This window comes from Schistocerca cancellata, chromosome 1 (assembly GCF_023864275.1).
Source record: "Schistocerca cancellata isolate TAMUIC-IGC-003103 chromosome 1, iqSchCanc2.1, whole genome shotgun sequence".
NCBI lineage: Eukaryota > Metazoa > Arthropoda > Insecta > Orthoptera > Acrididae > Schistocerca > Schistocerca cancellata.
The window spans coordinates 866382082-866399528 of NC_064626.1; the positions used below are offsets into that span (position 1 = coordinate 866382082).

At 36.6% G+C, this 17447-nt stretch overlaps 1 protein-coding gene across 1 annotated transcript in view; it reads right to left on the reverse strand.

Moving 5' to 3' along the window:
• Positions 1-17447, reverse strand: part of LOC126162503 (thymic stromal cotransporter protein-like) — a 102374-nt gene that overhangs the window by 41977 nt on the left and 42950 nt on the right. The window contains exon 5 of the mRNA XM_049919055.1: positions 2884-3021. Within this exon, the coding sequence (XP_049775012.1) occupies positions 2884-3021 (138 nt within the window). The remainder of the gene's footprint in view (positions 1-2883; positions 3022-17447) is intronic.

Sequence of the window (17447 nt, forward strand, 5' to 3'; positions counted from 1 at the left end):
AGTCTGGCACAAATTTTAATTGTTTTCACTCCATTATACTGCTGGTGGTTGTCCATATTCGCAACTGTGAATATACAGGGTGATTCAAAAAGAATACCACAACTTTAAAAATGTGTATTTAATGAAAGAAACATAATATAACCTTCTGTTATACATCATTACAAAGAGTATTTAAAAAGGTTTTTTTTTCAGTCAAAAACAAGTTCAGAGATGTTCAATATGGCCCACTCCAGACACTCAAGCAATATCAACCCGATACTCCAACTCGTTCCACACTCTCTGTAGCATATCAGGCGTAACAGTTTGGATAGCTGCTGTTATTTCTCGTTTCAAATCATCAATTGTGGCTGGGAGAGGTGGCCAAAACACCATATCCTTAACATACCTCCATAAGAAAAAATCACAGGGGGTAAGATCAGGGCTTCTTGGAGGCCAGTGATGAAGTTCTCTGTCACGGGCTGCCTGGCGGCCGATCCATCACCTCGGGTAGTTGACGTTCAGGTAGTTACGTTTAATACACCACCTATCAGGAGGTTTAACACCATACTTCATTCGAAATGCATGCTGAACAACTGTCGTTGATTCACTTCTGCCGTACTCAATAACACAAAAAGCTTTCTGTTGAGCGGTCGCCATCTTAGCATCAACTGACGCTGACGCCTAGTCAACAGCGCCTCAAGCGAACAAATGTACAACTAAATGAAACTTTATAGCTCCCTTAATTTGCTGACAGATAGTGCTTAGCTCTGCCTTTTGTCGTTGCAGAGTTTTAAATTCCTAAAGTTGTGGTATTCTTTTTGAATCAACCTGTATTTCATGTAATGTGTATACTTACTATTGCTGGAAAACAAGCTAGTGCTCAAAAGTCAGTGTAAATGTTGTGATTATTCAGTTTCTCCTGGTGTATTTGTTGATTGAATAGCCCACAGAAGTATTACCCACTCACAGTGTGCAACAGCACAATGTTTTGGTGATCAAACATGTTACCATCATCAGGTGCGCTGACAAACTGAGATCCTGAGGGCATGCAGCTGACTTCATCTCGTGAACCATTACATCCATGGTCTGCACCCACAGTAGTCACAGAGATGATAGCATCAGTGTCCTTGGTGGTGTTGATGTAGATGCTCTATCTGCCCTGGTCACCAGATCAGTTTGTTTGTTGAGAGTCTTCTTAATTAAACTCAGTTCTGGTTCCCAAGCCTTGCTAAGATTATAGCCACAATATCAGTTGATGAGATTGTCTCTGATGTGAATTTCTATGGCCTCTCTAATGACAGTGTCCAAGTATTTGGAAGTTGGTCCCAAGATTCTGGTACATTGGTATTCCATCAAGTGATTCTCAGATGAACAATGCTCTGCAACTGCTGACTTGTTGGGATAGGCCAGTCAACTGTACCTGTTATATTCTTGGAAATGATCTTCGACAGTGTGCACTGACTGTCAAATATACATCTTTCGACATTGATACAGAATGTAATACATGCTAGCCTTCTGCAAACCAAGACATCTTTGATGCTTCTCAATAATGGTCATGTTTTATTGGGGAGGAAAAAGACACTTTTTACTCAGTGGTTGTCTCTTCCTTACCATTCCTGGGGATGGGAGAAGTCACAGAGGAAGAGGCAGCTACTGCATTTATACCACACAGTGGTGCACCATCAGGAAAAATTGGGCACTTACTGAAGAAGCACCAAGTATAAACTCTTCTGCCCGTTGAATAAAATATGAGCATTACTGTGAAGCATCAAAGATGATCTCAGTTTGTAGAAGGCCAGTGTATACCAGATTTCATGTCAATGTGGAAAGACTTTTAATGGACAGACAGTATGCACCTTCAAATATCATTGCTGAGAACATCACAGGTATACTTGACTGACCTATCCCAACAAGTGGGGGATCACAAAGCACTGTTTGTCCAAGAATCACATGATGGAGCATCAACATACCAGGATCTTAGCATAGACTTCCAACTACTGGGACAATGCCATTAGAGAGGCCACAGAAATGATCTGGCATCAATGGTGGAACAGAACTACAACATCAGTACTACCACAGATGGTGACACTAGTGTCTCTGTGACCACCAGTGCATGACTCTGGGCATGGACTATATAGATAATGGCTCACAGGGGAAACTGACATAAGTTGGCTACACACCCTCAGAAGCTCAGTTCATCAGCACACCTGACCATAACAACTTGTCTGATTTCTGAAATATTGTGCTTTTTGGGCACAATGAACTGGCAGTACACCTGTGAACTCTTTGATCAGTGTGGATGTTGTTTTCTGTTGTTAAGTGTTTCTGTGCTCTGCACATCAATCTGTTATAGGAGAATGGTTGACTTTCCTTAATTTTATATAGAATGGTACTGAAGCGAAATGCGGACTGTAAAAAATTAGATGTAACTGTAAAGTGGGGGTACAAGAGGATGTAATGTATGGAAAGTAATGATATAATGAATATGCAGGGAAGGATGTATAAGAGTGATTCTTACTAGGAGGCGGAACAGATTGGAGAGATTCATACACTGACATTCTGGACTAGTTAATCTAGAACAAAGATATGTGCAATGGGGGGAATGGAGAGGGGAAGGAGAACTGCAGAATATGGTAGAAACTGTAATGCAGATTCTGGAGAACAGTATGAAATGAGTTGTAGGACATAACAAAAATAATTAAATGTTTAATTATTTAGAGAATGGTTTATTCAGTAAATGAGTATTCTGATGACAGCTTATTCTGCAACATTTTCAGCAGTGAAACAGTTTGTTACTGAACAAGCTGATGATAAAAACGCAATACTGGCTTACTTTCCATGTGTCTTATAATATCATAAAGGCCATCTAAGGACTGTGAGGTAAAAGAGGAGTGATGTACTTACCCAGATACATGTACCAGGACTCTGGGGACCAGGCATGCACCAGGTAGCCAGCGATCTTGCAGCCAAAAGTAATTAGTGCTACACAACCATCGGACAACTTCAGCATTCGCACAAACAACATCACCCCCAGCAGGGTACCTGCAATGCAGGAAGGAGAATATGTATGATTGAACTTGAGAGCATCTACTTAATATGTGCAAGTTCAAAATTTTCATTGTATTTCACTGTCAATAAAAATAATTGCCATGATGCTCACATAAACAAGGCATCACATGAATAAACCATAGCTGTCGAAAAAATACCAGTGAATGTCAGTTCATGATGAAGCAGTAAAAATTCTTACAAATGCGTTCATTACAATTTATAAATGTGCACTACAATATCAGATTATAACTGTTAATCTCTATAAATTAGAACTTCACCTTTACGTTTGATACTCTTGATGTTCACTTAATACAAACAGTACTCTACTACTTGTAGTCTGAAGCTAAAGTTTAAATAAAAGTAAGGTAATGGAAATTAGCAGGGCAAATGAAAATAATGAAAGATGTAAGTTGTAAGGAAATAATTATTAAAGAAGCAGATGCTTTTAAATATCTAGGAAATTAGCTAACCAGAAAAGGAATCATCAAGGAAGAGGACAGAAAGTTGCTCAAAATTTTATTATTGTGTATCAGACATGATTAGGAATTGAAAAATACTTTCCAAATTAAAGATGATAATACAAAAATCATATTATCTACCAATTTTGACCTGCTGAATGGAATGTTGGACCTGGACAAAGAAAGGGCTGAGTAGAATATAAGTGAGACAGATGCATTTTCTACCAGGGATCCTGTGTAAGATAGAAGGGACACATAATAAATAAAACAATACAAAACAAGCTTATGTTACAAAGTTATGAATCTAATGTAAATGGATAGATAAAAAGTCTATTCACCAAGAAGAGGCAGGGGAACACACACACACAAAAGGATTTAACTTTTACAAGCTTTCGGGGTGTAGAAGAGTTAAAGGGGAAGGAAGAGAAGGGAAGGAAAATGACTGGAGAGGTTTGTGGAAAGGGTTGAAGTTCAGAAAAGCCACCCAGAATCCCAGGTCAAGGGAGACTTACCGGATGGAACGAGAAGAAAAGATTGATTTGGGGTCTGTACTGGGCAAGATTTGAAAACCTGAGAGCTTAAAGGTGGAAGATAAGGTAAGATGCAAGACAGAGATTACTACTAAAACATCATGCATGAGTGAATAAGAGTGAAAAGCTAAGTGCATTGTATGTAACAGACGTGGGAGGGGGGACAGCAAAAAATAGATATGTCAGAAAATAAAAGACGTAGAAAACTAAAATGAAGTGAGGAAAGGATTACTTACTGTGAAGAAATGCTGAGACAGAAGGAATTAACATAAATTAAGGCCAGCCAGGTGGTGAGAACCTGCGGAGTTCTGAGAAACTGGTGTCTGGGGAAGGAATCCAGATGGCACATGAGGTGAAACAGATGCCAAGATCATGACTGTCATGTTGTACAGCATGCTCTGTGACAGGATATTGTGTGTTGGCTGTATACACCCTCTGCCTATGCCCATTCATCCTGACTGATAACTGGGTGGTAGTCATGCCGATGTAAAAGGCCGAACAGGTTTACATAATAGCTGGTATATGACATATGTCATTACACAAGGGGCTCTCCCATTGATTAGATTAGATTAGATTAGATTTACTTTCATTCCAATTGATCCGTAGTGAGGAGGTCCTCCAGGATGTGGAACATGTCAGAAAAACAACAATACATGACAAATATTTACAACTAAAACAAATAAGCTAATGTACCATTCCACAGGTCCCAAGTGGAATGATTGTCATTTTTTAATGAACACCAAGAGTCATTTTACAAATACTAATGCACTGAATTTAAAATAAAAAAGTTTTTTATTTATTTATAAGGTAATAAACATGTAATACAACTACTGTAATACTTATTTACAATGAACACATTACTGCACTGAAATGGTGCAGAAGTTAGATTATACTTACACACAACCACACACACACACACACACACACACACACACACACACACACAGACACACAAATTTTCAGTGAACACATTACTGCACTGAAATTGTGCAGAAGTTATGTTGTACTTATATACAAATCAGTTGGTTTTACTAAGAAATTCATCAATGGAGTAGAAGGAGTTGGCCACCAATAAATCCTTTAGGCTTCTCTTAAACTGAATCTCATTGGTTGTTAAGCTTTTTATGGCTGCTGGCAAGTTATTGAAAATGTGTGTTCCTGAATAATGCACACCTTTTTGTACAAGACTAAGTGACTTTAAATCCTTGTGAAGATTATTCTTATTTCTAGTATTGATTCCATGAATTGAGCTGTTGGTTTGAAAAAGTGATATATTTTTAATGACAAATTTCATTAAGGAATAAATATATTGGGAAGCTGTAGTTAGTATCCCTAGTTCCCTAAACTGGCTTCTGCAGGATGTTCTTGAGTTCACACCACATATAATTCTTACTGCACGTTTTTGTGCCCGGAAAACTTTAGCTTGGCTTGATGAATTACCCCAAAAAATAATCCCATATGACATTATGGAATGAAAGTAAGCATAGTATGCCAGCTTTTTCATTTTTATATCCCCTATGTCTGACAAAATTCGCATTGCAAACAGAGATTTGTTAAGACGCTTCAGCAGTTCTGTGGTGTAGTGTATGTTCTGTGTTGATAGTATATGTTTTGCCAGTTACATGGCTGGAATAAGTGGTGCTAGGAGGGTGCATAGGGCAAGTCTTGCAGCAGGAATGGTCACAGGCGTAGGAGTCATAGGCTAGGGAGATGGTGCAGAAGGAGGATAGGGTCTGACAAGGATACTGTGGAGATTGGGAGGGTGATGAAAAGCTACCCTAGGTATGGTGGGCAAAAGACGTTTTTCTCTTATGGGCCAAACAAACCTGTGATCATTGGTACTGCCAGTCTCTGTGTACATTCAATATTCCCTGTTATCCTATTTGGTATGGGTCCCACACACTTAAGCAATATTCTAGGACAGGTTGCATGAGTGATTTGTAAGCAGTCTCCTTTGTAGACTGATTTCATTTCCCCAGCATTCTACCAATGAACTGATCGCTGCCATCTGCTTTATCCAAGGCTGAGCCTATGTGATGATTCCATTTTGTATCTCTACAAAGTGATAAACCCAGGTATTCACATGAGTTGATGTTATAGTCATAGAATACTATGTTTTTTTCATTTTATGAAGGGCACAATTTTACATTTCTGAACATTTAAAGCACACTTTAATAAGAATTTAGTGTAACCAGAGAACTGTCTGTCTATTCCTGTGATTTGGTTTCCAATACTTTCACTAGACCTTTTTTTTAAAGTTTGTTCTTTCTGAAAGACAGAGCTACCAAATAACTGTTGACACAGCTACAACAAATAGCACAGAAATAAAGAAATGGGAGCTGGGTCGACGCCAAAGGTCATCATATAAAATACATCTGGACTCTTCATCAAACCATAAAAAGCTTGTTAAATAAGAAAGAGCAGGTAGAAAACTGAAACTGAAAATTGATAGAAAATTGAAAAATTGAAAGGCATTTGTACAAAAATGTAATGCAACACTCCCATGAACCACAGACCTAACTGGAGTGGGGTGGTTTGCATGTCTCTGTAATACAGTCAGCCATTCCCTAGATGCAGCCTCATCAGAGGGGTATCTGTGGGGAAGCCAGCATATGCTTCCTGAAAATGGGCAGCAGCCTTTCTAGAAGTTGAGTGGATGATATCCTGTAAGATTTATTGAAGTGCCTTTAAAACATTAGCTGACATAGCCTCGCTATGTGCTACGGTGAATGGTTGAAAACAAGGGGAAACTACAGCTGTTATATTTCCTGAGGTCATGCAGTTCTACTACATGGCTTAATAATAATGGCATCCTCTAGGATAAAATATTCTGGAGGTAATACATCTTATAATATTCATATAGTTTCACATGGGGCAGTCAAATGAAAACAATACAGATGGGAAAAGTGAGTAAATTGTATATTATGTCAAAAGTAATTACTATAATTGTTAATACATTTAGCCCATTGTCAGGCATGATGTTCAGTGCCTTCACAGAAAAATGTTTGCAGTTTCCTATGGAACCATAACTGAATCCAGGTATGCATCTCTTTGTCTAAAGCAAATCAGCAGCAACCAATGTATTTTAGAAGGCTCCAAGAATAGGAAAGTTGATCGGAGGGAGATCAGGGCTGTATGAAGAATATGTAAAGCCTTTTCATCAAAACTTCTGCAGTGTAATTGAAACAATCTTGACAATATGTGGACAGGCATTATCCTGTAACAGAATGACGCCATATGTCAACATTCCTGGACACATGGATTTGATGACATAGTTCAGTTTTATGTCCGCACTCATTGATTATGAGAGAGAAAAAGAAATTGTATGGACAAAAATCACATAAATTTGTTCAGAATTATCTTTCCTTCATCACAGTACACAATATATTAAAAATAAAGGGTACCAGCTTGAAGTTAAATTGCAGTCTTTGAACAGCACAGCAGTGTGTATTAAAGAGCACTGGTGCAGATATGATGAAATACAGCTTATAGTGTTACCACAAGTTCCTACTGGAGGGTATCTTAAAGGGTTGGGGAATCACATATTTATATCATAAATAGCACAGATTTTACAGCTAGAGAAGTTGGGACCCTAATTAGTGCAGATAAAATGCTGCTGATCTACCATAGCTAGGTATCCATAAAAAGTTAATAATTCTGTGTGTGTACTGTTCACCTAGTGGAAACATGGATACTTTCTTCAACAAATTAACTGAAGTTCTAAAATAAAGAGTTTCAGCATCCAACACTAACATATGAGAGGTAAAGAATTTCTTGTGGGTAAATTTGGGATTTATCCCTCAAGAGTCAGAGATGTGAAGTTTTCCATTCTCTCATCATCTATAAATGAGTAAAGATGTCATTTATTAATGTTATGGTAAAGGGTATGTTTCAAATAATTCACAGGGGCATATTTTTTTACATGTTGTATTATGTGCTAGTGCAGATATTTGTTTGTGTTATATTATTATTTGTCTGAGGCAGTCTTTGGGTGGTGTGCACCAATTGGAGTACACCAGCCGATGCCTTTCTGTCACAACACGTACACAGTGAAGCTTCCAACACCATACACAATGCTGAAGGAGAGCCTCAGGAAAGGTAATGTTAACTCTTCACTGAAGAATGTTTGTCAACAATAAAATTAACATTTCATTAAATACTTTCATATCATTTTTAGAGAGTATTAAGACTACTTTCACACTGACAACACATTGTACATTTCATATTACAGGGTCTCTTATACTCAAGTTGAAGGTCATTTCAAAAGTTCAGAAGAATAGCCAATGAGTAGCATGCTAAATGTACTTCAAGACTGCTTTTTTCACAATTTTTCCACTCAGAACCATCTCACACAATAATATGTGGAGATATGGATACTAATACAGTTATTGAGGGTGACATACTGAAAAATTTTGACATGACAGAAATGGTAAACACTGTTACGAGAGTTTCAAAAAGTTCAGCAGTAGCATGTGCTTACAAATACTGATGTGGGATATTGTAAAGTATTTAAAAACAAATCTTTGCCTCTCTGATCATGACAGTCAGATAATAAAGCCAAAGACAGACTCAGTAAAATCTGCAAAACTGTTAGCCTACAAATAGTTCACCCAGGAGCATAAATTACACATTTTTTCTATGATATTTGCAAAACAAACGTGGGATGAAGTGTGTATGGAAAACAATGGAAGTTCACCTATTCTCTAAATTCTGCACACTGTTTAAATTGATTTTTGAGGAGACACTCTCAAAAACAATCAACCTCCGCAGTAGCAGCTAAGGAAAATACATCAGTAACTGCAGCAGATATTAGGAAATCCTCCCAAACATTTAAATTTCTGTTCATTGGAAAAGCATTACACTAATTCACAGTTCCTATATCACTATCACAGATATGAAAAGCTATATAGGATGGTACTGCTTGCTGGGAAAAAAAGGTCAAGGACAGAAGGTGGGGTAGAGTAACAGCAAACCCTCAGGAACAGGAAAATTTTTTTAATGACCATTTCTATGGTAATGCAAGAAAATTGTGACAAAATCCCTCTAAAAATCCTCAATGAATTAAATTGCCAGCACAATTATGCTGTTTCCCACAACAGAGCTTGAAGTCGGGAAAACACTATAGAAACTAAAAAATAAGAACTAAGTAGGCATAGTTAATGTTCCAGACTCTGCATAGACAGCACACAAATCTCCTTAACAAACATTGTATATGACTCCTTTAGTTAAAGTATTTTTTCAGATTACCTAAGGCATGCAAGAGTTGTGCACTTACTAAAGAAAGGTAATGCAGAGAGTGTATAATATTACATATCAGCTTTACTGCTGTCAGAATTCTCAAAAATAATTGAATCAATCATGAAAGATAGAACAATGAGTTACATTATTAAGAAAAAATACTTTTTAATGAAGAACATTTTGGTTTTCAGAGTGGGAGAAATTCAATATCAGCCATAACAAGAGTTAACAAAAGGGGTATTTGAAACTCTTGACAAAGATGTCCATGTTACAAGCATGTTATTAGACTTGTACAAGACTTTTGACACTGTTGACCATAAAACACAACTAAACAAAGTAGAGCACCAGGCATAAGAGGAATAGCAAATAAGTGATTTGAGTATTACCTTAGGGTACAGAAGAGAGAGAGAGAGACAGATATTTCACTTGTGTGCTGATGATAACTTTCTAGTAAAACAATTGTCAGACAGGAAACATATAAAAATATAGGCGTGCCTTGAAATAATGTATTGGGTCCAATTCTGATCTGAGTTTCAGATAGTATAACAAATGGAGAAAAAGTTCTCTTTGTTGATGACAAAAACACCAGAGTCATGTATAAAACATAAGAACTGTTAATAAAAAAGGCAAATGAAACTCTCAAAGATGTTTACAATTGAGCAATAGGCAACAAATTAACTTTGAAAAAAAAAAAAAAGAAAAAAAAAAGTAGAAGACACTTCAGAAAAAGAGAGAGAAAACAACTCTATCACATTAAGCACAGATAATATGATAAACATATAGATTGTGTGACAAACAAAAAACATTTAGGAATGTACACTGATTGTCAATTAATATGGAGTCAATCCACAAAGATGCTGGCAAACTGAATGTCATCAGCATTTATGCCCTTAGAGATCTATCATAAGTTTGTAATAGCTGAAGTATTCTTGTGTTCACTCACTTCTTAGCTATGGGATCCTTTTCTTTGGAACAAAGGCACAAAACATTGATGCAGTTTTCAAACTGCAGAAAAGGATCATTAGAATAATAACCATAAATAGCTGAGAGGCACAATGTAAAGAACTATTTTAAAAAACTGTGTATCCTTACTGTGCCAAGTAATTAGCTACATTTACTAATCTGCTGTGCATATCTAATTGCAAGTATTTCACTAATAGTTTTATACACAATCATGGAACAACAGGCAGTTTGAACTTGCAGTTACTAAAGAAAAACAAACAAACTACTCAAAACAATATTTTCACCAGAAAGTAAAATTGTATATTAAATTGCCAAGGATATGAAAAGGATTACTACAATAGATCTATTTAAAAGTGGAGATAAAATGTCATTCATGTGTATTACTTATTACTGTAGAATGATTCTACTACAAACAATGAAAATTTAATGTAAGGTCTATCAAGTAAAGGTAGAGAAATTGGGGCTTGTACAGGGCCATATAAACTACTGTTTGTTCCTCTGTTCATTTACTAGTGGAAGAGGAAAGGGAATGACGATTTGCAGTATAAGGTATCCCACACCATTACTATGCACTGTATGGTGATTTTGTAGTATGTAGGTAGATGTGGATGTCAAGTTCATAAAACAATAAATGCTCTTTCCATCACACTATTATCCCTTCCGTGACCAGTGGGACATATATTCTTCACATGTAAATTCATTTCCTTGAGTTTACAGGTATATGAAAGTCCCAAACCGCATGGTGATGTGATTAGTGTTGAATGTATCAACTGTTTGGAGCCAAAAGGCTCATTGTTTGGTGCCTAATGCATGACACATCACTTAATTCTTTAAGTTATGCATTGTGTCCATTTTGTTTTCATGGTCTTATATATTTTTTTTTGTGACTGCTATAGTTTAGCTCACAGTCTTTCTTACACTGTTTGCTAGAAATATATATGTTTGTGCACATATTTATTTATAAAACACTTTTACATTCATATAGTGGTTTTGATTTATTGTCAGTGTGTGCAAAGAAATTCTAGTTGTACCTTTTGTTCATATTTGTGCCTAGAGTTATACATTTACTTATGTTATTTGATGCTATAATCTTATTTTATTTCCCTTGGTTTGATATGAAATGGAAAACTACACAAACTTATGGTTCTTTTGCAATGAATGCTTGCCTTCCCCTTTTGAAGCATGTGTTACTGAAATAAAAACTAATCTCAATTCATTAATAGTTCTGGCTCTTTACAGCTCAACATCAGGAAATATAAAAATGTTTTTTAGTCTCATGGACCAGGTATTGTCAGTTTTATTTTCAAAAACAAAGGATTATGTAGCCTTATGTGATTTTAATGTAGGCTGTCTGACTGATAATAACAGTAGAAGTAACTTGCAGAATGTGATGTCCACTTATAATCTGAATTCAGTAATCAATTTTCCCACTAGAATCACACCAGATTCCCAAACTATGATAGACAATGTATTTTTAAATGTAAGTAGATACCAGAACATTAATGTAAACCAGGTTATAAATTGTCTCACAGACCATGATGGTCAATTAATCACTCTTTACAGTGTTAACCCTCTTGTTAAACTATCTCCCCAGTGGAAATGTATAAGAATAATGAACAAAGAGGCAAAAGAATCCTTCAACTATAAGTTGCAGCTAATGGACTGGTCCTTTATTTACAACATTGATAATGCTAATGACAAATTTAACTATTTTGTAAATGATTTTTCTGCCCTTTTCGAAGAATCTTTTCCAAAGAAATGGGTCAAAAATATTAATACAAATTCTGTAAGTAAGCCTTGGATCACAGAAGGTATTAAACAGTCATGCAGAACTTAGAGAGAAATTTATGCTAAAATCAGAACAACTAATGATACACAAAAATGGAATCATTATAGATTGTACTGCAAAATTTTAAAGAAAGCAATGCAGAAGTCAAAAGCCCTTTTCTATAAGGAGAAAATAGATAAATCTAATAATAAAATGAAAACAATTTGGAACATTATAAAAATTGAGACAAAGACAAAAACAAGCGACACAGATGACCTAAAAATCAGGCATGGGGGTTAAGTGTGGCTGAAATTTTTAACAAACATTTCCTGTCAGTAACCCAACAAATTGGCTGTAGGCCCTCTGTTGAGGAAGCTTTATTTATTTATTTATTTATTTATTTGATTAGCCATCCGTAGACATTTTGCAATGTATGGATGTTGTCAGTTTGGATACAGTGATTTTTGCAGATACATTGACACTTTTATATGCATTTACAGAGTATACAAATACAATGACATTTATCACTTAAATTACATTCAAACAATTAAATATTCACTTATTGTTTAGAAACAGTGTCCCTGAAAATATAGTTTAAGGGTTTTTCTGTAACAGTACATGTTGTTAATTTCTTTGATGTCCTGTGCAGCTTGTTATACATTTACAGAATATACAATACAATGTCATTATGTCACTTAAATTACATTCAAACATTTAAATATTCACTTACTGTGTAAAAACAGTGTTCCTGAAAATACAGTTTAAGAGTTTTTCTGAAACAGTACATGCTGTTAATTTCTTTGATTTCCTGTGGCAGCTTGTTATACAATTTTACACCCTGATACAAGAAACTTTTTTGGGTCTTATGCTTATTTCTCCTATCTAGATGAAGGCAGTGGCTTGTTCTTGTGCTATAGCTGTGTAAAATGCTGTTTGTACTATAATTCACTATATTTTTCTTTATATATACTATAGTGTGGAACATAAATAAACAGGGAACAGTTAGAATACCAAGTATTTTGAATAGTTCTCTGCAGTGAGCCCACTTACTGCTTTTAGTTATAATTCTCACTGCTCTCTTCTGCACGTTAAAAACTGTTTGTAAGTTGAGTACATTATTTCCCCAGAAAATTATCCCATAGCTTATGACTGAATGTACATAGCTAAAATATACAGTTCTTAGACATTCATCGCTGCATACTGAGGAGAGAACTCTAAGTGCGTAACACGTTGTAGATATCTTCTTTGTGAGTTTTTTAACATGTTCACTCCACCTAAGCTGGCTGTCAATATGCAACCCTAGGAATTTTGTGGTGGGCACTTCGTCTACAGAGGTGTTATGTAGCTTTAACTTTAGGGGACTGTTTATTCTAAAGTGTATACTATTTGTTTTCTTAATATTTAAGGTCACTTTATTCTCTGTAGACCATTTGTAGACATCTTTCAGTGATTCATTACAATTTTCCAACATTTGTGCTGATGTCTCACTGGTGATTATAATATTGCTGTCATCGGCAAACAATATCTTCTCTCCATGTCGGATATATTGTGGAAAGTCATTTATATAAATCAAGAACAACACCGGACCCAGCACACTTCCCTGAGGGACCCCAATATTAATATGTTGTGGATCTGACAGGTGTTTTTCTATGAACTTTGATCTACTGGAGACATGCGAGATCTCTACCCACTGTACTCTATTTTTTAGGTATGAATGGAACCATTTGTTGATTACCCCTCTTACTCCTAGTGCTTCTAACTTAAGTAATAGATTCTGGTGGTCAACTGTATCAAAGGCCTTTGACAGGTCAAGGAATATGCCAGATACATAGTTGCCTTCATCCAGTGCTTCTAAAACCACTTTAGTGAAATGTGCTATTGCCATTTCTGTATCTCTGCCGGGTCTGAAACCAAATTGGTCATTTGAAAGAAGGTTGTATTTGTTTAGATAGCTCATAAGTCTGTTCTTCATTATGGACTCTATTATTTTGGAAAATGATGACAGTAGGGCAATTGGCCTGTAGTTCTCAATGTTTTCTACATCATCTTTTTTGTGTAGAGGTAAAATTTTTGCATGTTTCAGATAATCAGGGAAACAACCGGCTTTGAAAGATTCATTTATGATATTTGTTAGGGGGGCTTTGATACTATTTATGCATTTTTTCAGCACAGACATTGGAATTTCATCTAAACCTGCTGAATTTTTGCTCTTTAATTTCCTTACCACATTACATACTTCTTCCTCAGTAGTGGGTAGCAATACCATTGAATTTGATGTATATTCCCGTGTTCGTGGATTATGAGATTTTGAAAAATTTTCCTGTAACTTTGTAGCTATACTACTAAAGTAAGAATTAACAAAGTTTGCTAGTTCTTTTGGGGTACTTGTTAGGTTTTCTTTGTTCCTGATTTGGGTGTTTATTTGCCTTTGTGTTGCAGTTCCTGTCTCTTGTTTCACTATAGTCCATGTAGCTTTACTTTTATTTTTAGCTAGATTTATTAGTCTATCATTGGCCTTTTTTTTGCAACATTGAGCACCTTCCTATAGATTTTTTTGTAGTTTCTGTAGTAATGAAGAAAATCTGGATCACTGTTGTTGTTTTTTATAGAGTTTAGGTATTTAAAAGTTTGGGCAGATTTTCTAATTCCTGTGGTAATCCACTTATTTTTGGTGGATGTTCCAGTAGAACTTAGTGCTTTGGGGAAGGCTTCTTCGAATATTATCTTAAACTCCGACATGAATTTGGAGAATTTCTGATTCACATTATTTTCTGAATATACTTCTTCCCATCTTTCATGTCTTAATTGTAAGCAAAATTTTTGTATTGCTGCGTCTGAGTAGACTCTTTTAAACATGTGGAGGTTTACTGGTTTTTCTACAGAAGCTTTTACTTTTATGATTTGGCATAAATGATCTGACAGTCCAAGATTTTTGACAGTTATGACACAGTTTTCCCCACCTATATCTGTAGCTACATGGTCAATGGTAGATGTTGAGTGTTTGGTTATTCTTGTTGCACAATTAACTAAAGAGGACATGCCAAAACTATTCAGAATATTCAGAAAAGTGTTACTGGTTTCATCTGCCTTAGCTGTGTTAATGTTTAAGTCACCACACAAGAGTATATTACTTGATGATGATGATGATGTTTGGTTTGTGGGGCGCTCAACAGCGTGGTTATCAGCGCCCGTACAATTACCCAATCTTTGCTCAGTCCAATTGCGCCACTTTCCTGGATGATGATGAAATGATGAGGACAACACAAACACCCAGTCATCTCGAGGCAGGTGAAAATCCCTGACCCCGCCGGGAATCGAACCCGGGACCCCGTGCTCGGGAAGCGAGAACGCTACCGCGAGACCACGAGCGGCGGACAGTATATTACTTTTCAGGGATGACACTTGTTCTAGGCTTTGCATAAGTTTCGAAAAGAATGTTTCTAAATCACCACTGGGAGAACGGTATACACATAGTACAATTAGTTTTTTGGGCATATCTACAGCTGGTATCTCTACTGCTGACACTTCAAAATGCTTGATGTTTGGTTTGTGGGGCGCTCAACTGCGTGGTTATCAGCGCCCAAATTCAAAATGCTTGTCTACACTTAGTAGGATAATATCATTCCTAACTTTAAATGAAATACCACTCTTAACAAAAATACATGATCCTCCACCTTTCATTGAGTTTCTGCAATAAGAACAAGCTAGTACATATGAGGGCAAATTTATGTATTGAATTTCATTGACTTTGCACCAGTGCTCTGTGATGCAGATAACTGGACTGTCTAAGGATTGTAACTCAACTTCTAGCTGTTGCACTTTGCTTTTTACACTCTGAATGTTTTGGTGAAGCACTGTTAGAGATTTAATGTTACTTATCTTGGAGGTTTCTTTTTCATCATGCTTGTGACTAAAAAATCTTGCAGATGGGAGGGAGGCACTCTCTTCCGTCTGCTTGTTGCTCCATGTGAGGTTGTGTACTTTTCTGCCACTGCTGATGTTGGAACTGCTGCTGCTCCTGTTGTCTGTACTGCTTCTGTTGATTGTGCTGCTGCTGACGGTGCTGTGTCTGCTGTTTCTGGTACTGCTGCTTTTAGTGGCACTGGTGGCAGTTGTGCTGGTGTTTCTGCATCTATTTTTGTTGATGTTACTCTTACTTCTACTAGTGTTGAGTTTTCATCGTTTTTGCTATTGGGATAGCCTGGGATGGCGGCTAATTCTGCTGTCGCCTCCTTTGAATGTGTGTTTTGGTCATCATTGCTTTCTGCATGAAAGTCCAGTGGCATAACAGTTTCAGTTAAAAAGTCGTCTTGCATGTTGAGTTTGTCTAAAGTTTCACTGATTTTTTCACTGAGCAGTCTTTTGCCTCTTCTGTTTAGGTGCATTCCATGATTTGTGTAGCTGCACCTCTGAAGAAAATTCACATTGAGAAAATAGGCATTTGAGTAGGCTTTACAGATTTTCTGGAATTGCCTGTTTGTTTTTTAATTTCTAAATTTACGCAAGAATTAGGTATGAGATCATGCCTATGAGGTATTCCTTTTACTATCACTGTGTCCTTTTCGGTAGCATGAAGAATTTTCTTTAGGTTGCGGACTGCAGTTGCCAGTTCATTCCTATACACATCGTTTGCGCCCGCAATCAGTACAATGCGCCGATTTTTGTTTTGTAATCTGTCTTGCTCAATGCTTTTAGCTATTTCCTGTATAGGAGCCCCTGGTTTAACATATCCACACGCTATCACATTGTGTTCAGCACGCAATATTTCTGCAAGATTGCGTCCATGGCTATCAGAGTAAACTGTTACTTTTGTACGTTTATAACACTTTTTCGTCTTCGTTCTTCCGATAATGCATTTATCAATTTTGAATTTGTTCACTTCACACGTTTCTTCCGCTAGGCCTACTGTGTTTACATCAGTCTGTACAGTTGTGTAACAGTCTTGTGTTTCATTGCACTCAGAAATTGTGTTTATGCACTTTTCTTGTGAATGTTTGTTTAGTTCACACGTTTCCCGGCCTATCGTGTTTGTGCCTGGATACAAGGCATCAAAACGATTCTGCAACGGTACTTTGTACACTGTTTCACCAGATTTGGAGCGGAACTTTTTAGGTATTTCAAAGTCACGGCTAGTTTCTGTTAGTATACCGTTACAATGAGAACTGCTTGAGATATACTTAAGCATGTTGAGAAGCACTGATGCGTATTTTTTGCTAAGTTCAAGATCACGCTGCAATGCACTCGCTACACAATCTTCAACACCAGAATATACCATTTCTGTTGCGGCTCGGTGTCCGTTACAAGTCACTACGCCGCAATTACAGTCCGAGTTTTCCAAATTTACTTCTGCAATACATTTCGTATGACACCAAATTTGTCTCACAGAACAAAGTCTGACACCTTTACGAACAATTTCGCTACAATATAAACAGCTAACTGATACTTTTAAGTCAATTTCTGGAG